Source organism: Pleurodeles waltl, chromosome 9 (assembly GCF_031143425.1).
Source record: "Pleurodeles waltl isolate 20211129_DDA chromosome 9, aPleWal1.hap1.20221129, whole genome shotgun sequence".
NCBI classification, from domain to species: Eukaryota; Metazoa; Chordata; class Amphibia; order Caudata; family Salamandridae; genus Pleurodeles; species Pleurodeles waltl.
Window position 1 is genome coordinate 1,059,054,850 of NC_090448.1, and position 24,404 is coordinate 1,059,079,253.

General features: G+C 47.6%; 1 protein-coding gene across 2 annotated transcripts in view; it reads right to left on the bottom strand.

Annotated features, from left to right (window-relative positions):
• Positions 1 to 24,404, bottom strand: part of KLHDC1 (kelch domain containing 1) — a 1,015,549-nt gene that overhangs the window by 701,435 nt on the left and 289,710 nt on the right. For both annotated transcript variants that reach the window (XM_069208699.1, XM_069208698.1), the window contains exon 4: positions 3,591 to 3,709. In XM_069208699.1, the coding sequence (XP_069064800.1) occupies positions 3,591 to 3,709 (119 nt within the window). The remainder of the gene's footprint in view (positions 1 to 3,590; positions 3,710 to 24,404) is intronic.

The following is a 24,404-nucleotide window of genomic DNA, read 5'->3' on the forward strand; positions in this document are numbered from 1 at the left end:
TTTAATTTGTCCTGATTTTTCAAGGAAACATTGGACTACTGAAAATACTACTATTCTCAGAACATTACAAACAGACAAGCTTGCAACTAAACATTTACAACAACTTACTAAACACTTACATACTAGTGTTAACACTACTAATTTAGTTATCCGATTAGCTGCTGATTCAAGTGGTTATACAAATCACCTTTAATGAAGATGAAACTGTACAGATTGCTTATAAATCGCATTAATATTCCAATGCAGAAATGCGTTTTCCATCGATAGAACAAATTCTGACTACAGCTGACAGCTGTCCTAAAGGAACGTCCAATGGCTAAGGGGAAACGCACAATTGTGGTATCTCCCATTCCAGCCTTAGAGGCTGTCACCTAGGCAAGTGTCCCTAACATTCAGCGCACATTTCCTCTCAGTACCAAGGCTCACACACATGCCCTTCAGGACTCCTCGCTTCTGTGGTTAAGAGGCAGTGCCACTCCTATGCTGGGCCCCACTCGCAGCTTCACCAGGGACAATACTAGGTTCCACACTTAGCTCCATTAACATACCCCACTTTTGATCTTGTGTGTTCATTACTATTCCAGTACTGCAGCCCACAGTGCACCTCAATCCTAACTTGCAGCGTCCCATTATTCCAATACCAGGAGTTACATGGCACTCTGTTTCTCATTCCTCACCTGCTACCTTTCTGTAATTCCAGCACTGGGCCGGGACACAGCTCTGTCTACACAACCAATCCTGATCTGAAGCACCCCAATATAGGGGTACTGGGGTTCACATACAACTCTACTAATGCACCTCCTGCTGTTCTGGAGTGCCCCCTGCTGTTCCAATCTCTGACTTCTATTTAAGAACTTGGGGGAGCAAATTAAATCTATTCTAAGCTGCATCTTTATTTGGGAGGGTCTGTTTCACCTATCTCACTCAGTTCTTTCCTTTACTCTGTTTACTCTCAATGTTTTCTTTCTCCCCCACTTTTCTCTTTCCAGTTTTAAAAAGCCACATTCGCTTTTTCTTTCAACTGTTCATTTCTACTTCTCTCCCTTTTTTTATTTTATTTTCCTCTTCCTCTTGATACCTCCTATTTCAAACTTGCTAAAACGTGGTTATTTCTTTCCTTGTTTCATTCCTCTCTGTTTTCTTCCTCAGGCATTCATTCTTTCACTTTTTTCTTTTCCCTTCATTCTTTCTTTGTCTTTTTTATTTGCTCTTTCCTTTGACTCAGTATGCGTCCTTTCAGTTTTTTTTTTTTTAGATCTTTCTTTCTTCCTCTGTTTTTTTTTTCCTGATCTTCCTCTGTCAATTCACGTTTGACAATAAATCTTTCTTGTTCCCGTCTGTATGTGGAAGCCACAAGTTACTTGTCGGGACCTGAAGTGTCAAAGTGTTTTTCCCATTCTGTGGGAAATGTGTCAGTACATACATGCCCTGGTTCTTTCGCTGCTTTTTTCTCTCACCATCTCTTGATTTTCTCTCATTTTTCTCTTTCTTTTCACACTTCTTCCATTATTTTTTCCTCTTTATCTTTTGTTTGCCAGCTACCCTCCCTTTTTTCTTTTGTTTCACACATTTGCTCTATTTCTTCCCTTAGTTTTCATTTTCTCTTCCTTCTTTCTCTTCTTTCTTTTATTTCTTTGCGACCGCCTTATCTTTCTTCCTTTCGTTTCTCTTTTTCTGCCCCATTCGCTTTCTCTCCTAAGGCCTAGTTATCAAGGGAGCAACAGGTGCAGTGGCACCGGGGCTCAGAGACCTACGGACCTCACTCAACTAACTACTGCTGTATTTTTCTACCGAAATTCCAGTCAACCATTTGCCTTTCTTCTTTCAGGCCTATGACACCGTTACTATGCCACTTGTCCTCTCCATCTTTACTCCTGACTCCCTCTTTCTTTTCACCCTCCAATCCGTCTCAAATTATATTTTTGCTATGGTGTTTTGAGCATTTCTCTCTAATGGCAAAAGTTTATTTCTGACAAAGTTCATATGATAATTGTACATGTTTTAAGATAGAGGAAGACAGTAAATGGAAGTGCTTTAGTTAAATGCTAGGCCACTGTAATTGTATGGCAGGAAAACAAAAAATTATGAGGCAGAGTTGACCAATTTATGCGTCAAGAAAAGTAGAGTTATGAATTTACCATGCTAATATCTCTAACTCAAGAAAATGCAAGACCTGGTCTGGTAAATCAAAAAAGTGTTTGTTTTCTACAGCAGAAATGGTGAACTCACATAATTGGAAGTGCTCTCATATGTGAAAATGGAGAAAAAGGCACTTCATAAACCAACATATTTGCCTAGGATTGCACAATTCGAGACCCGTTTATGGGTCAAGTACATTACAGTTAGGTAAAGTAAATTATTCAAGTTACTAGAACTGCAGGTCCAGTAACATTTTTAGGACTTTTTCAGGCCTGTTGAAGAGTCAAAATTTGAAAGTTCCTCTGGGAAAAAGGTTAAAAAAAATTGAAAGAATCACTGAAGGCTGAGCAGAACTCAGGGAGAATCTCTCACACATGATGTGCAGATAGAAACCTGAAGAATGATGATCCTGCCGGGGGAAAGTGATCAGGAGCTGCTTTCTGACTGGCTGAGTTTTAGTTCTTTTAAAACAATGTGAATTTTTTAACAATGTAACTTCATTTTGTCTACTGTTTTTAATGCTTCCCTGTGCATTGCTTATAACTAATACTGTGGGACTTATATCACGACGACAGGGAAGATTCAAGCATGTGAATCTATGAATGATTCAATACCGGAGATGCTAGTCCCCAATGCTCCGTGTCAAAAGCGATATGTAACCAAGAGCTATAATGTTAGTTAAAAGAATGCAACTTCTCTTGGGAAAAATGGAGAGTAAGTAAGTGAGACAGTGGCTTCTCATGCGAAGGTAATAGCATCTTGGTCAATTGTGGACAACAGTTAAATCTTACCAGGATAGTATAACACACTCAAACTTCTATCAAAAAACACACAAGAACTAATGAAAATTACAATTATCTCTGCTCAGCCAAACATGTCAAATCGCCCGGAATTTACCAGGCCTTTCAAGTGGGCAATCTAGCTATTGAGGTAGCAACTATAAATATCCGCTATCAAGTATGTTTTTTACTGGAAGTATCTGTTGTGCCTCTAATCTTTCCCCTGATTGGTAATGAGGTTGGTCTGACCTGATATACCTCCTAATCCCTCTATGCCCAACCACCACTGTCACATATACCAAAATGGCCAATCGCCAGCCTTTGTACCTACTGTGCCTCCTTCCTGTACTACAATGTGAACCCTAGGAAGACAAAGTGCCTTGTTCCTTTCAGGGATCTTTCCTGAAGGTCCTCGACACCTGGTTTTGTAGAACTGGCCTCATTAGCAGTTTACATTAAATCTATCACTCCCTTTCTTCACCAAAGCAGTAAAAACCTTCTTCCTCTCAAATCTTACATCTTGTAGCTGCATGCACTTTATCACGCATATGATTATGTAGCTTTCGATGGTCATTTAGAAGTGTGCTATGAAACAATCCTGTTCAAACAGTTGAAAATAACCAAGGCACATATTTCATCTGTTATATAAATATAGAAGGTCTGTCAAACTACCTGTCCTTGTACACCCAGCAAGAAAGTTTGTCACGAGGCGTTGGTGGCTGACCTTTAAAGTTCTTCATTTGTTTCCATAAGTAGTTTTTATTCCTTGATCGTAGATTAACACAATACAGCTGTGTTTCGAAGTAAACATAAAACATGTTAGCATACAAGAAACAGCTATGAAAATTAAAAGTTCTAAATTTTTAAAAAGCTGTAAGTGTACTATGTTGTCAATATATTGATTTACCTATTTTAAGAACTTACCGAGCTTCCCCAAGTACACCTGGAATTCCGAAAGAATGTTTTTTAATTACTCTTTTTTTTTTCTTCATTTCAGGTATACATATTACAAAAACAAAACAAGAACTATACATAAGTAGCTTTCAGCAATAAGAATTAATTTACTTTGGCTGGTCACATCATTATGACCTTTACTAATTTCCTCATACTGGTTTATTGGTTGTATTTGTAGAAAATAATTGCTATGTTTGTCTTGTTTGTAGACTCAGCAACATATTCACGACAATCCTTTAATCACTTCCCGATATACAAAAACAACCAGGTTTAGCTAATAATTGTATATAGTGTTAACATAGCATTGATGAACAACTGACTTCGACTCCCGATATTCCTATTGGTTACATAGTTTTACATTGGCTTACTACTCCACTAAATACTGCCATATAGCTGTAAACCTTTTTATACTCCAGGTGCGTTTTGAGTACACTTCCCCATATTTCTTAGCTCTTAGCATCTTATTCCACCAGTTCTGCACTGTAGGAATCATTTGAGTCCACTCACACTGCAGTATTAGCTACTACAAAAACAATCACAATAAAATATTGTTGATATTTAGTTAGTTCACATGATTTCTCAGATAATCCAAATAGAACTAAATTTGGCTCCACCTCACTCCGAAAGTTAAAACTATGATTTATTACTTTGTTTATTTCCAACCAAAAGATGGTTAATTTGGGACAGTCTAGGAACATATGTAGCCAATTCTCCTTCCCTCCTGAGGGCAGCGAAAACACTGATCAGGAATTGATGGAAATATTCCATGTACTGCCTCAGGAGTGTAGTAAATCAGACATTCTTGTATAGTTAGCTGCCCTCAAAGATTTGTACCCAACTTCGGAGATTATTCTCCAATCTTCGTTAGTAATTACACTGTTGCTTTGAAAATGTTATCCCTAAAATCTGCAATTAATTCACCGGTGGAACGATCAACTAGCAATCTGTACCAATTTCCTATACCCACTAATTTACTCCTAATTAGAGAAATGCATGTTGAGTGTTCTTGGGTGCTTGCCATTGGTATATTAGTATTAAGAAAATTGGAAATCTGAAAAAAGCTCAAAAAGAGTCTAGTTGCCATATTCTCCAACCTTACTGTGACCTCCTCCCAAGTTAAATATCGGCCTCTTAGAAGGAAATCACCCATGTCTTTGAACCCTTTGCTATTCCATTGAGCTATCACTGTTTCTGGAAGGTGTAAGCCAGAGTATTTACACTCCTGTAGTCGCAAGTAAGTATAACTTGATGGTATTTGATGTGTTTTGCTCAAAATCTCTGCTCTTTTACTAAAATCATGAATATTCTTATATATATATTTTTTAAAGTTTAGTGGTTTTTCTAAATGCTGGGAGACTTATTGCTGATATTGTGATCATTCAATCGACCAAAAATGTTTCCAGGGTCTCCTTGTTATCCAGATATTGTGCCTATGTGTCCTGCAATGCAGCCTGATAATAAACTTGAAAATTAGGAAGTGCCAAGCCTCATTGGTTTTTGTTGAGCTGCACGATTGAGAGCCTTACCCTTGTTTTTTTTTTTTCCTCCATATAAAACTTCATATCATGGAATCCAATTCACGAAAATAGGAGCTATCTATTCTTATTGGTACATTATGGAATAAAAAAAGAAAAAGGGGATGAATCGACATCTTGATTACGGAGACTCTCCCTATCAGAGTCAATGGGAGAACCATCCATCTATCCAAAAGTGCTTGTATTTTTTTCAAGCATCCTGGCATAGTTTAAGTTAAACAAATGACCATATTTCTTCGTGACGTATATTCCCAAATACCTAATGGGTTCAAACAAAATCGCTTGATGTTGTAAGCCAGGAGGGAGATTCTCTGTTCCTGCTTGAAATAGGAGATCCTCTGTTTTACTTTAGTTAATCTTATAACCCCCTATTTGAGTAAACACATTGATTCTATCCAGCACTCTTTTTATGTTATCGACCTCTGGTTTTAGATATAAAATGATGTTGTCAGCTGTCAGCAAAGAGCTTAATGTTTGGCACAGCTGCTGTTGGCAACACAATTTAGCTCGAGCTGCATATTATATGAGCCAGAGGTTCGATACAAAAGGCAAATAGTAAAGGGGAAAGAGGAGAACCCTGTCTAGTGTACCTTTTGATCTGAATTGTGCCTCTGACCTTAGAGTTGATAACAATTCTGGTATGGGCACCCTGATATAGCTCTCTTATCATCGACGTGAATTGCGAGGGGAAGCCTAATTTGATCAAGCTATACAGCAAAGCTTCCCAGTTCACTAGAGCAAAGGCTTTCTCTAAGTCTAACATTATCATTACCGCCGGGATTGTATTGACCGAAAGAACAAGTTACTTTCCTTCGGTAACGCTTTTTCTGGTGGATACACTGACTACCTGTGGATTCATCACCCTATGAATTCGATCCTTGCGCCAGCATCTGACGGAAAGTCTTCTTCTTACCTGTCTACGTCGACGAGGACATCATAATGGCACGGCTCCGCGTGACTCTGTCTGACGTCAACGTGCCAATAAGAGGTCCTCGTCAGCGTACTAACGTCAGTTTCACCTCATTTTTTCGTGCCCTTAAAGCAAATAGGAGTAAACCGACCATGAAAATTGATAAATAATATATAAAGATATACGCACACAAAAACCTTGACCATTTAAACCATCCATTCTTATTGAGAGTTGAAATACATGAATATACGAAAATATATAGAGAAATATCACTATATACATATAAATATATATGCGCATTTATATATATATATCTATATATATATATAAAAATATAAGAATAAATATTAATCTAAATACTGCAAGATAAGAGTGTAACCAGGCAGGCAACGGGAAGGCGGGAGGGACCGTGAGGAATCCACAGGTAGTCAGTGTATCCACCAGAAAAAGCGTTACCGAAGGTAAGTAACTTGTTCTTCTGATAGACACAACTACCTGTGGATTCCTCACCTTATGAATAGAGTCCCAAGCAGTACCGCACTCGGTGGTAGGTGCCCGCCTGATTACACCAAGAAATCTTGCAATACCGAGCGAGCAAAGTGACCGTCCCTACTCATCTCAGTTTCTAAACAGTAATGTTTTACGAAAGTATGGAGGGACGCCCAAGTTGCCGCTTTACATATATCTATCAATGGAACTCCCGTCGCCAAAGCCGAGGATGCGGATATAGCCCTAGTAGAGTGGGCCCAAATACCTTCAGGAGGGACCTTTTTTGTCAAAGAGTAACAGATCTTGATACACAAGATGACCCACCTGGAGAGTGTCCTTTACTGTACAGATCTGCCCTTTTGCTGACCAGCATATCCAACAAACAGTTGCTCATCCAAACGAAAGTCTTTAGTTCTTTTGAGATAAAAACTCAGGGCCCTCTTAGGGTCCAACCTATGGAGTCTCTCTTCTTCTTTAGACGGGTGGGGAGGAGGGTAAAAAGCAGGAAGAGTGATATTCTGCCCTATATGAAAAGGGGTGACAAATTTCGGCAGAAAAGCAGCCCTGGTTTTTAGAACCACTTTATCAGGGAAAAACATAGTGAAATGGGGCTTAACGGAAAGTGCCTGAAGCTCTCAAATCCTCCTGGCAGAAGTAATTGCGATCAAGAAAACAGTCTTGAAGGCTAAATATCTCAATGGACATGAATGCATGGGCTCAATAGGCGAACCTATTCGGAATGTTAAAACAAGATTTAAGTCCCACTGAGGCATGTGAAAAGGAGTAGGAGGAAAGCTATTCACCAAACCCTTAAGGAACCTATGTACAATGGGAGACTTGAATAAAGACGGCTGATCCGGAAGGCAAAGAAACGCCGACAGAGCTGCCAAATAACCCTTAACTGTAGCTATAGCACAGCCTTTCGTCGCCAAACTGAGAACAAACAAAAGTACATCTGAAAGATGGGCCTTTAAAGGATCTTTTTGGTTCTCTCCACACCACAGCACAAATTTTGCCCACCTTCCGGCATAAATAGATTTAGTGGAGTGTCGCCTGGACGATAGTATAACATCCACTACATCCGGTGGGAGAGATAAAGAACTCAGGTTGCCCCGTTCAATCTCCAGGCATGAAGATGCAGGCTCTGGAGGTGGGGGTGTAAAACCTGCCCCTGCGATTGAGAGAGGAGATCTGCCCTGAGCGGGAGACGGAGCGGAGGGCACTGAGAGAGTTGAAGTAGGTCTGTATACCATACCCTTCTCGGCCAGTCTGGTGCCACCAATATGAATTGGGCCCGTTCCTGACGAACCTTCCTCAAAACCCGAGGAATCAAGGGTATGGGGGGAAATGTGTAAAGCAACTGGCCGCTCCAGGACATCTGAAACGCGTCCCCCAACGCCCCTTGCATTGGAGGCTGCGGAATAACGGGCAATGCGCGTTCTCCCGAGTGGCAAATAAATCCACCTGAGGAGTACCCCACATCTCGAAGATGTGGAGGACTAGATCCGGATGGAGGCGCCACTTGTGATCTAATGAGAAGTGACGGCTGAGAACTTCCGCACGTACATTCAACACTCCGGCCAAATGATTTGCCATTAAGCAAATCTGATGGTCCTGAGCCCAGGACCAGAGTCGTAGGGCTTCTCGGCAAAGCAGATACGACCCCACTCCTCCCTGCTTGTTTATATACCACATCGCGGTAGTGTTGTCCGTCAGGATCTGAACTGACTGACCGCGAAGGGAAGGGAGGAAGGCCTTGAGCGCCAAACGTACAGCCCGCAATTCCAACAGATTGATATGCAACATCTGCTCTGCTGGAGACCAACGACCCTTGACCCTCTAGGTCCCCCAGATGAGCTCCCCACCCTAGAGTGGAAGCATCCGATATTACTTTGGCCAATGGAGGGGGCAGTGAAAACGGTTTTCCTTGGGAAATGGTTGCCGTCCTATGCCCACCACAGGAGATCCGCTACAGCGTACCTGGAGATCTTTATTGAATCCCTGAGATCCCCCTTGTGCTGGAACCACTGTCTGCGGAGGCACCACTGAAGAGCCCTCATATGCCAGCGAGCATGAGTGACCAACAGAATGCAAGAAGTAAACAGACCTAGCAGGCGTAAGACTTTGAGGACTGGAACTGCCGCTCCACTTTGAAACAAAGGAATCAGCGCCTGAATGTCCCGTACCCGCTAAGGCGGGGGGTAGGCCCGAAACCTTGTCGTGTCCAATACTGCCCCTATGAACAGGAGGCGTTGAGAGGGCTCCAGGTGAGATTTGGGTATGTTCACCGAAAAGCCCAGATCGAACAACAACTGCGTTGTCATTCGCAGATGAGACAACACAATCACTGGAGACTTGGCTTTGATCAACCAATCGTCCAGGTAGGGAAAAACCGCTACCTCCCTCTTTCTGAGATGTGCTGCAACAACTGCCATCACCTTTGTGAAGACCCGGGGTGCTGAAGTAAGACCAAACGGAAGGACCGCAAACTGGTAATGTTGCGATCCGACCACAAAACGGAGATACTTCCTGTGCAACTTGATTATGGGAACATGAAAGTACGCGTCCTGCAAGTCGACACACACCATCCAGTCTCCTTCGTTCAACGCCAATAGCACCTGCGCTAGGGTCCGCATTTTGAATTTTCCCTGCTTGAGGAACAAATTCAAAATCCTCAAGTCTAGGATCGGCCTTAGACGACCGTCCACTTTGGGAATCAGGAAATATCTTGAATAACACCCCTGACCCCTTTCCTGCAATGGTACCAACTCTATAGCGCCCTTTGCCAACATGGCTACAACCTCCTGTTGCAACAACAGAAGATGGTCTTCTGAACAAAAGGAGGGACGGGGAGGGAAGGGAGGAAGAAACTCCTGAAAGGGGAGAGCATAGCCCTTTTCCACAATTCCTAGCACCCACGAGTCTGTTGTAATTGACCTCCATTGCTGTAGAAAAAGACTCAATCTTCCCCCTACAGGAGAAGTATGACTGATAAAGTGGGGAAAACTAGGGTTGCTTCTGCTGTTGTCCACCAGAGGAGGATGAAGAAGAAGAAAGCTGCTGGGCTGGACCTCTAGCCCTACCCCTACCTCGCCCTCTGAAGGCACGATAGGGCGGGTTGGCAGGTTGTTGGGCATAAGATTGAGACCTACGAAAGGCAGAACCTCTAGCAAACCCTCGAAACCTACGAAAAGGTCTGTACAATGTAGCAGAAGGGGTCTGCAAACCCAGGGACTTAGCTGTAGCCCGACAGTCCTTAAACCGTTCAAGGGCAGAGTCTGCCTTGTGTCCAAACAGCTTTTCCCCATCAAATGGAAGGTCCATTAAAGTGGATTGTACATCTGACGAGAAACCCGAAGATCTTAGCCAGGCATGCCTTCTCGTAGCCACCGATGTTCCCATGGCCCTGGCAATAGAATCCGTGGTATCCAAGCCAGATTGAATAATCTGCTGTGCAGCAGCTTGCGCATCCAAGAAAAGGGACCCAAAAGATTTTTGCACTTCCTGTGGCAGATCTTTTGCCATCTCCTTAGCAGAGTCCATTAGGGCATGGATGTATCTGCCTAGCACACAGGTGGAATTGGTAGCTTTTAGGGTCATGCTGCAAGAGGAGAAATTTTTCTTCGAGGATTGCTCCATCCTCTTGGATTCTCTGTCTGTCGGAACACCAGGGAATGTACCAGGGGCAGACTTTGCAGAACATGATGCCTGAACCACCAAACTCTCCGGAGTCGGGTGACGAGATAGAAAAACTGGATCTCCTTGGGCACTTCTATGCCTTCTCGCCACTGCCCTGTTCACAGCAGGAGATGTCACCGGCTTTTTCCATAGGTCTATAATAGGCTCAGTCAAAGCCTCATTAAAAGGCAACAAAGGGTCAGCACTGGAGGAAGATGGATGAAGAACCTCTGTGAGCAGGTTAGTCTTAACTTCTGCCGTGGACAAAGGCAAATCCAGGTAGTCAGCAGCCTTCCTCACCACAGCATGGAAGGAGGCGGCCTCCTCAGTAAACTCCCCCGGAGAAGCAATGTCCCACTCCGGGGAAGTATTCAAACCACTTGCAGTGGCAAGTCCCTGGAAATCATCAGAAGGCTCTATCTCACCTTCCTCAAGCCTTCTGTATTCCTCTTCCTCCAGAAGCCTCAACGCCTTCCTTCGAGATCTTAAATGCGTCTCCAGAGCCGGCGTTGACAAGGACTCCATCGACACGATGATCTCAGACCCCGAACCGGTTCAGGAAGGCTCCCAGATTCAACCGGCGGCGGAGTCGGCGCCGGCACGAAATCGGCAGATGACCTCCTCGACGCCGAATGAACAGAAGGAGATGGAGCCAGTCTGGAGGAGGCCATCAATGACGCCGGATGGCGCAGAGAAGGAGTCAGATGAGAAGCAGACGGATCCACGGTCCCAGGCGAAGGACTCCTGCCAGGGGAAACCCCCGGCGCCGGACCACCAGGCTCTGTAGGGCAGAAGGGCATGAATGGAGCAGCCCTGTACGACGCCGGCGAGCCCAAATTGAATGCCAATGGCCCCGTGGGACCCGCCGGTGCACCAGTAGGGGCCATGGATTGACAAACAGCATACATCGCTTTCAAAAATGCGGCCGGATCCGTCCCTGGAGTCGGGAAAGCTGGGTACTGCTGTGTAGATGTCTGGAGAACATCAGGATCCATCGGTTACGGCAAGAAGGGCGGACTACCATAAATGACCTCATAGACTGAAGGCGCCGGTGACAACCCCGGGCTCTCCGGCTGAGGCATGACCGTAGGACTCATCTCCCACGTCTTCTGGCGCTGTGACGAACGAGATCTCGACCTCGAATGACTCCTCGATCGGCTCCCCTCCGAACGGCGCCGAGAGTCATGACGGCGCCAAGAGTCATGATGACGCCGCTTCTTAAGCTTTTTGGGAGAAGCATGGGAAGAAACCTTCTTGTGTTCCTTCTTCTTTGCCTTGGCCAAGAAGAGCTTTGCTTCGCGTTCCTTCAGAGCTTTCGGATTCATGCTCTGGCACGAAGAACAACCTTCCACATCATGTTCGGAGTTTAAACACCAAATACAGTCCGAATGGGGGTCGGTCACTGACATCCGACACCCGCATTCCCTACACGGCTTAAACCCGGACTTCTTCGGAGGCGACATTGTAACTTCAAGAGATCGCTACAGTTACCAACGGGCCAGGAAGAAAAAAACGTTGGCTTCGAAGCACGGAAAAAGGAAAACTGACATTAGTACGCCGACGAGGACCTCTTATTGGCACGTTGACGTCAGACGGAGTCACGCGGAGCCGTGCCATTATGACGTCCTCGTCGACATAGACAGTTAGGAAGAAGACTTTCCGTCGGATGCTGGCACAAGGATCGAATTCATAAAGTGAGGAATCCACAGGTAGTTGTATCCATCAGAAATTACTTGACTGCCTGTATTTAAAAATTGGTATTGGATGCCATCAGTCTGCTAGCTACAATACCGTTTTCATCTTTATGTATTAGTTGTTGAACAACCGGTGTGATCCTAGTAGCCCAGACCTTTGTTGAGATTTTGTAATCTGCATTAATCAGACTGACTGGATGGTATGAATTTGTATTTTTATTTTTAAGAAGCTGACTATTGTTGATTCTTTGAATGTTGGAGGTATTTCTACACCCTTGAATATTGCATTGCATAAATCCGTTAGTAACGGTACTAGCTGCTCACAGAAAGTTTTGTAGAATTCTATTGGAAAGCCATCTCCCCCACAAGCTTTTACACTTGCCATTTTCGGGACAGCTCTCTTTATCTCAAAGACAGTAATCTTCTGTGCTATGTCCCTTTGAACAGTTAATGGCATCTATGGTAGAGTAATTAGCGTATAAGACTGCTCTATATGTGCAAATGAAAGTGTGTAATTAATCTCATAAATTCCAGAGTAATGTAACATAAATAACCGAGCAATATCCTTTTCATGTTTAACGACTGAACTTGTTTTGGGATCCTGTCAGGAGCTCCTGGCATGCTGACCGCGTCAGGAGCTATCGGCATGCTCCAACAATCTAAATTGAAAGTTTTAAATAAAGGACGGGCTAATATATTCCATACGGTGGAGGCGGCAAAAGCTCTTCTGAAGTCTATACGGAGTACAGATAAAGGGGTTGCAGAGACATTGCATTGGGGATTAAATGTATAAGTACAATTGTATGTACAATTAGTAGCTATTTGTCTGTTCGTATAGAGCTGTGAGGTAGCGTTTGGGCGGGTTTGGGGGGGCTAGACAGAACACGATCTCGGGGTGACATTGAGAGAATATTTCTTATGCTCTGTGGCTCTGGGATTATGAGTTGTAATGTATTGATGAAGGGAAACCAGCCAAAACATGCTTAAAATCTGCTAGCTTCTGAAAGGGGGAAGACTACGATGCCTCCTGGATGTTTTGGCATCAACGGTGCTATGTCAAGGCACCACAATAGGAGAAATGGTACGGGCAGCGTAACAGGCTAGTAGAGCCAAGGCAGGATCATCCAACGGGGTCAAGGGAGGGGAGTGCTCTGAGAGTCCCTAGTCGGGAGGGCCTCGAGTCCAGATCACTCAGCGAGGGAGTGGAGGGATGGGGCGGTGGGCTGCATGTGTAGGGGATTAAAAGGTTGAGAAAATTCAGTTTTTTTCATAAAGTAGCACGCACTAGGTATGGCTGGAAAAAGCCCATTGTCAAGCTAATTAAAAGATATGGTGAACTTTAAGATTATTTCCTGCAATGCAAATGGAATATCAAATAGGCAGAGGTACAGGGCAATGTTAAAGTGGCTAATATCATTCAATCCCAAAGCAATCTTTTTTCAAGAAACCCATCTAAAAAGCAATAACTCCAAAGTATATATCCTAAAACATTACTCAGTAGCTCTATTCACTTCTTCTGGGATGGCAGTAAGAGGGGTGGTAACATACTTGAGTAACAGAGTTGACTGGATTATAAAAGAGGTTATTAGAAACCCCAAAGGGAGATGGCTCTGGCTAAAGGTCATACTGTAAGGAATTCAAATTAATCTGGTCAATTACTGTTGGCCGCTCATAGATGAAGTAGAGCCAGTAGTACAACTTTATAATATAGCAATGAGTGTCATAGGCCCCTTTATCATTGGAGGGGATTTTAACTATGTTCAAGATATTATACTAGGTACCTCTAATCCGGGAAAGAGACACCTAAATCCCAAAACAAAGAGAATTTTGAATACAATAAAAAATAATTTTCAGGTAATGGATCCTTGGCGAGAAGAGTACCTAGCAGCCACCCAAAATACTTGCTTTGCACATGTAGGAGGCTGGCCTGGCTTACAGTGGGTACCTTGTGGTACTTACACCTTGTGCCAGGTATCACTTATTAGTAGAATAGAGGTGTTTCTAGCAGCTTAGGCTGATAGAGGTAGCTATGGCAAAGCAGCTTAGGCTGAACTAGGAGACATGCAAAGCTCCTACTATACCACTTACACTTACATCATATAGCACTATATCACAAGAAAACACAATACTCAGAGTTACTAAAAATAAAGGTACTTTGTTTTAGTGACAATATGCCAAACGTATCTCAGAGGATACCCTCAGTTAGGAGGTAAGTAATATACACAAATGATATGTACACAAACCCAAAACAGGTAAGTAACAGTAAGAAAAGTAGTGCAAACAATGTAGAATCACAATAGGATGCAATAGGTAGAAATAGGCCTAGGGGAAACACAAACCATATACTCCAAAAGTGGAATGCGAATCAAGAATGGACCCCAGGCCTATGGTAGGTTGTAGAGGGTCCCTGGGACTGTAAGAAAACAGTAAGGGTGTCCAAAATACCCAACCCCAAGACCCTGAAAAGTAGGAGTAAAGTTACCCTACTAACCCCAGAAAGACAGTATAGTCGAGATAGGGGATTCTGCAAGAAGCACAACTGCTACCAAAGCACTGATGACAGATTCCTGGACCTGAGGACCTGTAAAAGAAGGGGACCAAGTCCAAGAGTCACTCAAGGGTCCCGGGGTGGGGGGGTGGGGGGGAGGGGCTTGTGAGGGGGGCAGGAGCCCACTAAAGCCCGGATGATGGTGCAAAAGGGCTGCTTCCGGGAGGAAGAAGCCGAAGATTCTGCAACAACAGAAGGTGCCAGGAACTTCTCCTTTGGTAAGATGTCCCACGGCGTGCTAGAGGGTGCAGAAGTGTTCCCACACAGAAAGACCGCAAACAAGCCTTGCTAGCTACAAGAGTCGCGATTGAGGATTTTGGGTGCTGCTGAGGACCAGGAAGGACCAGGATGTCGCCCCTTGGAGGAGGAGACAGAGGGGGTGCTCAGCAACTCAGAGAGCCCCCGCAGAAGCAAGCAGCACCCGCAGAAGTACCGAAGCAGGCACTTAGAAGATCTGAGGAAAACGGTTGACTCAGAGTCACAAAGGAGGGTCACACGACATTGGAGTCCAACTCAGCGAGTTGGGCAATGCAGGACAGAGTGCTGGGGACCCAGGCTGTGCACAAAGGAATCCTTGGAAAAGTGCACAGAAGCTGGAGTAGCTGCAGACCACGCAGTACACAGGATTACTGTCTGGCGTGGGGAGGCAAGGACTTACCCCCACCAAATTTAGACAGAAGGGCCACTGGACTGTGGGAGACACTTGGACCCAGCTCCTGTGTTCCAGGGACCACGCTCGTCAGGATGAGAGGGTACCCAGAGGACTGGTGATGCAGAGGTTTGGTGCCTGCGTTAGCAGGAGGAAGATTTCGTCGACCCACATGAGATTTCTTCTTGGCTTCCAGTGCTGGGTGAAGGCAGACAGCCCTTAGAGCATGCACCACCAGGAAACAGTCGAGAAAGCCGGCAGGGCAGGATGAGGTGCTACAATGTTGCTGGTAGTTGTCTTGCTACTTTGTTGCGTTTTTGCAGGTGTCCTGGAGCAGTCAGCGGTCGATCCTTGGCAGAAGTCGAAGAGGAAAAGTGCAGAGGAACTCTGGTGAGCTCTTGCATTTGTTATCCGAGGAATAGCCCAGAGGAGTGACCCTAAATAGCAAAAAAAGTTGGTTTGGCTACTGAGAGAGGTAAGCACCTATCAGGAAGGGTCTCTGATGTCACCTGCTGTCACTGACCACTCAGAGCTGTCCATTGTGCCCCAGCACCTCATCCAAGATGGCAGGGGTCTGGGACACACTGGAGGAGCTCTGGGCACCTCCCCTGGGAGGTGCTGGTCAGGAAATGGGGTCACTCACCTTTTCCTTTGTCCAGTTTCGCGCCAGAGCAGGGCTGGGGGATCCCTGGACCGGTGTAGACTGGCTTATGCCGAGATTGGCACCATCCGTGCCCATCAAAGCATTTCCACAGGCTGGGCGAGGCTACTCCTCCCCAGCCCTTCACACCTATTTCCAAAGGGAGAGGGTGTAACACCCTCTCTCAGAGGAAATCCTTTGTTCTGCCTTCCTGAGACTGGGCTGCCCAGGCCCCAGAGGGGCAGAAACCTGTCTGAGGGGTTGGCAGCGGCAGCAGCAGCAGCTGCAGTGGAATCCCCGGAAAGGCAGTTTGCCAGTACCCGAGTTCTGTGCTAGAGACCCGGGGATGCATGGAATTGTCCCCCCAATACCAGGATGGTATTGGGGTGACAATTCCATGAGCCTAGACATGTTACATGGCCATGTTCGGAGTTACCATTGTGACGCTACATATAGGTAGTGACCTATAATGTAGTGCACCCGTGCAATGGTGTCCCTGCACTCACAAAGTCCGGGGAATTTGCCCTGAACAATGTGGGGGCACCTTGGCTAGTGCCAGGGTGCCCACACACTAAGTAACTTTGCATCTAACCTTCACCAAGTGAGGGTTAGACATTTGGGTGACTTATAAAGCAGAGAGAGCATAAACACTGAGGTTCTGATTAGCAGAGCCTCAATGATACAGTTAGGCACCACGCAGGGAACACATATAGGCCACAAACTTATGAACACTGGGGTCCTGGCTATCAGGATCCCAGTGACACATATCAACCATACTGACAACATAGGGTTTTCACTATTAGCACTGGGCCCTGGCTAGCAGGATCCCAGTGAGACAGTAAAAACACCCTGACATATACTCACAAACAGGCCAAAAGTGTGGGTAACAAGGCTAGAAAGAGGCTACCTTCATACAGCACACCACTATAAAACAGCTTCACAAATAGATTTTTTTCTTGTTTCTCATACATTGAAGGGTGTTGGTTGGCATATATGGGCAAATGCTTTTTCTGACCATTCAGTGGTCATGGTGACGACAGAACTAGAGGCAGCTAGCAAGGAGAGACCCAGATGGCAGTTCAATAGATCCTTACTTAGCAATCAGGAGTGGGTCACAGATATGAGAAAATTCCTACAGAACTTCTTTCAGTTTGATCAGAATTCCGCATCTTTGGTCAACGTATGGAAGGCTTTTAAAGCTACAGGTAGGGGTCAGATTATTTCCTTCGAAGCATCGCAGACTCGACAGCCTGAGTTTGAAATGAAAAAATTTCAGATGGCTATAGATAAGGCTACAGATGATTGTATGAAAGCAGGCCTGCAGGAAGTGGCAATGCGTAATATTTAAACGAAGACTAAATTAAAAGATTTCTTTAACTTTAAGGAAGTAGCTAGCTCGAGGGCCTACCAGCAACAGGTTTATGAGGAAAGTCAACAAATAGGTAAATACCTGGCTTGGCCCACCTGTATAAAGCACGAAGAACAAGTTACTTACCTTCGGTAAATGCTTTTTCTGGTGGATACAGTAGCTACCTGTGGATTCCTCACCTTATGAATTCTCCCAATGCGCCAGATTTTGACGGAAATGTTCTTCCTAGCTCTTCACGTCGACAAGGACATCACAATTGCATGGTTTCGCATGCGAGTCTGTCTGAAGTCAACGTGGCAATAAGAAGTCCTTACCGGTGTGCTGATGTCAGTTTCACCATTTTTTACGTGCCTTTGAGGCAAACAGGTGAATACCGACTTCACTAGAAGAGCATATACCAATCCAAATCCAAATATAAATCACAATATTTGTTTATGTGAAATACCAAAAACATATATACATTTATAATAAAAGAAGTCTTGGTATGACCAGACAGGCAACAGGGAGGCGGGTGTTTTCTGTGAGGAATCCACAGGTAGCTACTGTATGCACCAGAAAAAGCGTTACCGAAGTTAAGTAACTTTTTCTTCCGATGGATACAACTACCTGTGGATTCCTCACCTTATGAATAGAATCCCAAAGCAGTCCCGCACTTGGAGGTGGGTGCCCGACTGGTCAAACTAAGAAATCCTGCAAAACAGAATGTGCAAAATGGCCCTCACTCCTAACTTTCGACTCTAAGGAATAATGCTTCGCGAAAGTGTGGAGGGAAGCCCAAGTTGCAGCCTTACAAATTTCAGCTACTGGGACACCTCTAGCCACGGCCAAAGTAGCAGACTTAGCCCTGGTGGAATGAATCCTAATACCTTCAGGGGAAACCTTCTTTGCCAGTGAGGAGGAATCTGGACAGCATGGAACCAGAACTACACATCCTACCAGCTATTGTCTTCATGCCCCTCTACCAGGAGCACGAACGCCGGCACAGAAGACAACGGTGAGTACTGCACCTACGACACAGGGGAGGCAAAAAATTACGGGGACACACATACGCGACACACCCACCCTCACCCTCACCCACAACTACATACACATCAATGCAGAGCAACAACTCAGAGTGACACCCCCAAACCCCCCGGAAGAATGCAAAGACAAAATAAAATGATTATGAAATTCAAATATATTGTACGGCTAAGTAAAAAATTATTTCGAACATCTATAACTATATATACACATATGTAAATTGTCCTGTCCAAATTGGGTTTCAGCCATTGTACGTGGGCCAATGGGCCTAAACACATGGGCAAAGCCCACACTGGAGACCCGAATCCATTGGAGAGAACACTGCAGGGGCATCAGATAGCAAAACTACAGGCACCTCAGGGGGAAGGAAAGGGGGGGCACCTCAGCCACATGAGTCCACGACGCCAGATCCACGAGGGGTCTCCATGGCCACTGTCCCATCCTGGGGAGTGCAAAGCCACAGTCTCTCATGTCTATACAGTGGGTGGCTTGCCCACTGTGCCATCCTGGGGAGTGCAAAGCCACAGTCTCTCAAGTCTCTACAGTGGGTGGGTTGCCCACTGTGCCATCCTGGGGAGTGCAAAGCCACAGTCTCTCAAGTCTCACAAGTGGGTGGGTTGCCCACTGGACCATCCTGGGGAGTGCAAAGCCACAGTCTCTCAAGTGGATTACAGTCTCCACTGGTACTGGAGGAGGCATGGTGCCCAGAGTGCATCGTGCAGCCCTGGCCGACGCAGATCCGGGTCTGCCCCTTCTGCCAATGGGCCAGCGGTGCTTGAGATGAAGTGCCCAGCGGAGCGGTGCTTGAGATGAAGGGCCCAGCGGAGCGGTGCTTGAGATGAAGGGCCCAGCGGAGCGGTGCTTGAGATGAAGGGCCCAGCGGAGCGGTGCTTGAGACGGCGGTGCCCTGTTCAGCGGTGCTTGACTTGAAGGGCCCTGTTCAGCGGTTCTTGACTTGAAGGGCCCTGTTCAGCGGTGCTTGACTTGAAGGGCCCTGTTCAGCGGTTCTTGAGACGGCGGTGCCCTGTTCAGCGGTTCTTGAGACGGCGGTGCCCTGTTCAGCGGTTCTTGACTTGAAGGGCCCTGTTCAGCGGTGCTTGACTTGAAGGGCCCTGTTCAGCGGTGCTTGACTTGAAGGGCCCTGTTCAGCGGTTCTTGACTTGAAGGGCCCTGTGCAGCGGTTCTTGACTTGAAGGGCCCTGTGCAGCGGTTATTGAGACGGCGGTGCCCTGTTCAGCGGTGCTTGAGACGGCGGTGCCCTGTTCAGCGGTGCTTGAGACGGCGGTGCCCTGTTCAGCGGTGCTTGACTTGAAGGGCCCTGTTCAGCGGTGCTTGACTTGAAGGGCCCTGTTCAGCGGTGCTTAACTTGAAGGGCCCTGTTCAGCGGTGCTTGACTTGAAGGGCCCTGTTCAGCGGTGCTTGACTTGAAGTGCCCTGTTCAGCGGTGCTTGACTTGAAGGGCCCTGTTCAGCGGTGCTTGACTTGAAGGGCCCTGTTCAGCGGTGCTTGACTTGAAGGGCCCTGTTCAGCGGTGCTTGACTTGAAGGGCCCTGTTCAGCGGTTCTTGAGACGGCGGTGCCCTGTTCAGCGGTTCTTGAGACGGCGGTGCCCTATTCAGCGGTGCTTGAGACGGCGGTGCCCTGTTCAGCGGTGCTTGACTTGAAGGGCCCTGTTCAGCAGTTCTTGACATGTGTCTCCAGGGCACCAGGGCGCCATTATATGGAGTTCACTTGCCACCGACATGTGGCTGCCGGGCCCTTCGTGCACATCTGTCTTCTCGCTTGCGGGGCCCTCCTGTGCTGGTGTCCCGGGCCCGTGGGTGTCCTCCTTCACCCCTGGAATGGGGCTGGTGGGGCCCTCCTGGGCAGCTCGCCTGCTGCCGGACTTGTCGGGCGTGCTGCCCTTGTCATCCTTCCCTGCTCCTCTGTGGCCCTTGCCTCCCTTTGTCGATGTGCCAGGTGGCACCCAACTTCCTGACGGTGCCAGGGTAGTGCCTTTGGAGGTTGCCGTCTCTGGCCTCTCGCGCCGGGCCTTGCCTTTCTTTGATTTTTTCCCAGGGGGTGGGCTGGCTGTCCCTTTACTGCTTGCCGAAGTAGCTGCCCTTGAAGGTGGTGGACTCCAATATTCTTGGACTATGGTCCTTGTAGGTCCAGGGGTTGTGGTGGCTGAGGTGCTGATTGGACTCTTACGAGATGGAGGGGGTGGGTCAGGTGATGGAAAGAGGTTAATCTTGGACAGGAAAAACTTTTTAGGAGCAGTGGGAAGGGTAGGTGTAGTGGGTATGGGAGTGGAGGAAGAGGATGTGGTTGTAGGAGAGTCAAGTCTGGTGTCTTTGGGTGCAGGTGCTTGTGCTGGAGGCTGTCGTGAGGTGGATGGCTGTTGGGTGGGTGGCTGCCTGCGTTTGTGTGGTTTGGAAGAGGGGTTGACAGACACACTGGGAGAGGACACAGGGGACGTGTAAATGGCAGTGGAGGTGGTGACTGCACGTGTGCGGAGTGTTCTGGTGGGTGTGCTGGTGATGGACGTAGTGGCTGAAGATGTTGTGCATGCAAGTGTGAGTGGAGACGTCACAGGGAGGGAGGAGGGAGACGAGGAGGAGGGGGACACAGAGGAGGCAGTGGCTGTTGGCATGTCTGCATGTGGCTGTTGCTTGTGTGAATGCTTGTGTGATGTGTGGTGCTTATGTCTGGATGAGCTTCCCTTGGGTGTTGAGGTGTGTGCAGGCTGGTCTGTAGGTGTGTCTGGGATAGGCAGAGAAACAGGGGAGTGGGACTGGGTTGAGGAAGTTGGAGGAGGGAGGCAGGAGACAGGGACAATGGCTGCCGTCAGTGCTGAGGCCAGAGCGTTGAACGATCGTTGATGGGCAGCCTGACCCGAATGAATGCCCTCCAGGTATGCATTGCTCCGGTGCACCTCCCTTTCTACACCCTGGATGGCATTCAAAAGGGTAGACTGCCCAACAATGAGTGTCCTGAGGAGGTCAATGACCTCCTCACTGAGGGCAGCAGGGGTAACTGGGGTAGGGCCTGAGGTGCCTGGGGCGAAGGAGACGCCCACCTGCCTGTGTGAGCGGGCACGGGGCGAACGCTGAGGGGCTGCTGGGAGGGCGGAGCTGGTGCGCTGGGTGGCGGCTGTACCTGTTGTTGTGGTGGGCACCGATGTTGCTGCCACCACAAGGGAGCTCCCTTCCGAGGACGTGTCTGTGTCGCTGGTGTCTCCACGTGTCCCCCGTTGTGGAGCTCCCCTCGCCCTCCGTCTCACTGGTGAACTCCGACTCGGTTGCATGGCCCTCCAGGGCCATGTGAGATGCAGCTCCCTCGTGCTCCGATGCCACTTCTCCTCCGCCTGATGATGCTAATGCACACATGGACAGGAAGACCAACAAAAAAGGGGGGGCGGTGGAAAATAAAGACATGTTGAGTGCATGCATTGGCGACACAGTTGGCGAAGAGGACAGACACAGAAGCCCCCTGCACTACGCCGCGCACTTGGGGTACACTACTCAATCAGTGGGACTTGGCCTACAAGCCTATGGACGACAACTGCACACATAGGTGACACAGGGCCATGAATAGCTGTACTTGGCACCCTACAGAGGTGGGGGGCGGGGGCACAGGGCCATGCCTTACGGAGGGGACTAGCCTACAGAAATCGCCCTGGCCTAGGGATACCCACAGCCCTCCTCCCCCACCCAGACACCTCCACTGCGCTAAGATAGCTGAATGTGCTTGTACTCACCCCCTTGGGTCTGCTGTGTTGTCCTCACGCGCCCATCCAAATCGGGGTAGGCCACCGCCAGGATCCGGGACATCAGGGGGGTCAATTGACGAGTGGCACCCCTCCTACGTTGGGAGGCCATCCCCAGCAGAGCCTCCGCGGTCTTCCTGCTCCCGCGGCGGATGTCCTCCCATCTCTTGCGGCAGTGGGTGCCCCGTCTGTTGTGGACCCCCAGGGTCCGGACGTCCTTGGCGATTGCACGCCAAATGTCGATTTTCTGATGGGCGCTGACCTATGTGACATGTACAGGGGGAGAAAATAGAATAACATCATTTTCTGCATGCTCGATGTGAGTGGCCCCCCATCCCCACCCTTGCCATGTGGCACATGCTCTCATCTGTCGTTTGATGCATGCCTCATTCGCTCCCCTCCCCACCATCGTTCATTCACCCCACTCAACACAGGCATTGGCCACAAAGCATGGTCCCAGTGTACTTACCTGTTGGTCTGGAGGACCGTAGAGTAGCGCATACTGGGGGAGGACCCCATCCACGAGTTTCTCCAATTCTTCAGAAGTGAAGGCAGGGGCCCTTTCCCCAGTTGCAGCAGCCATTGTCTCTTCTAGACCGAGGTCACAGCAGCACTTGCAGTATAGGTCCTCTCCTGTGGATGATCAGGTCTCGAGTGATTAAGCAGATAGAAAATGGCGGTCACGCCCGCGGCGGTGCGTACCGCGACCGCCGGCGCACATCCTCATTGGCTCCTGAAACCCATAGGGTTCAATGTTAACCAATGCGGCTTTGCACCGCGGTCTTCGACCGCCTTCCACCACGGTGTGCCACGCCAGTGCATTGACCTCACATCCCATTGTCGCACTTCACAGGTCAGGCAGCCGCCATTTCAAGGGCCCACATGGCTTAATTTCTACTGCGTCACACATGCCTAGGCCTTGCATCGACACTCATACAAGCCATTCACTGCATAGAGAATCGTGTACTGTGCAAACTGTGGGAACGTACCTGTGGTTGATTGACTCTGTGCTCGCTGTTGTCCTTCCTAGGCACCGTCCGCTGGGACTTGCGAGGAGATGGAGGAATCCTCCCGTGTACAGACCGCTGGTGGACCTGTCGACAATGGAAGAAAGACATGTCATATTGACATACAGGCTTGACCGAGCCACTATACAGGAACTGTGTGCCCAGCTGGAGGCAGACCTGATGTCACCCATCCGCCAACCCACAGGGATTCCCCCTCTAGTGCAGGTTCTGTCAGTACTCCATTTTTTGGCAAGTGGGTCATTTCAATCAACAGTGGCCATGTCATCAGGGATGTCTCAGCCTATGTTTTCAAAGGTGTTGTCCAGAGTGTTGTCTGCCCTGATGAAATACATGCAGAGCTACATTGTTTTCCCTGAGGTGGGCGATTTGGCTACAGTGAAGGCTGATTTCTATGCCCTTGGACATATTCCCAACATCATTGATGGGACACATGTGGCTTTGGTACCCCCCAGCAGGAGTGAACAGGTGTACAGAAACAGAAAAAGTTATCATTCGATGAATGTCCAGGTGGTCTGTTTGGCTGACCAGTACATCTCCCATGTAAATGCCAAGTTCCCTGGCTCAGTGCATGACGCGTACATCATGCGAAATAGCAGCATCCCTTATGTGATGGAACAACTACAGAGACACCGTGTGTGGCTAATTGGTGACTCTGGTTACCCCAACCTGTCATGGCTACTGACCCCAGTGAGGAATCCCAGGACCAGGGCAGAGGAACGCTACAATGAGGCCCATGGGCGGACTAGGAGGGTGATCGAACGCACCTTCGGACTCCTGAAGGCCAGGTTTAGGTGCCTGCATATGACAGGTGGGTCCCTAATGTACTCACCAAAGAAGGTGTGCCAGATCATCGTGGCCTGCTGTATGCTTCGCAACCTGGCTTTGCGACGCCAGGTGCCTTTCCTGCAGGAGGATGGTCCAGATGGTGGTGTTGTGGCAGCTGTGGAGCCTGTGGAGAGTGAAGAGGAGGAAGACGATGAGGACGACACAGACAACAGGGACAGTGATACAGCAGTATTTTCAATGACACACAGGTAAGATTCAACACCGGCATTTTACATTTACTTACAGTCTCCTGCCTCTCTACTGTCTGAGTTTCCCCCCAGTGTATGTTAACTGAGTTGTGACTTTCCCTTCCAATTTCAGAGATGTGGGCCCCACTCCGTGACCTCTGCTTTGTTTGCCCATGGACTACAGCTGTGTGACAGTGGTATGTTGTCATCAC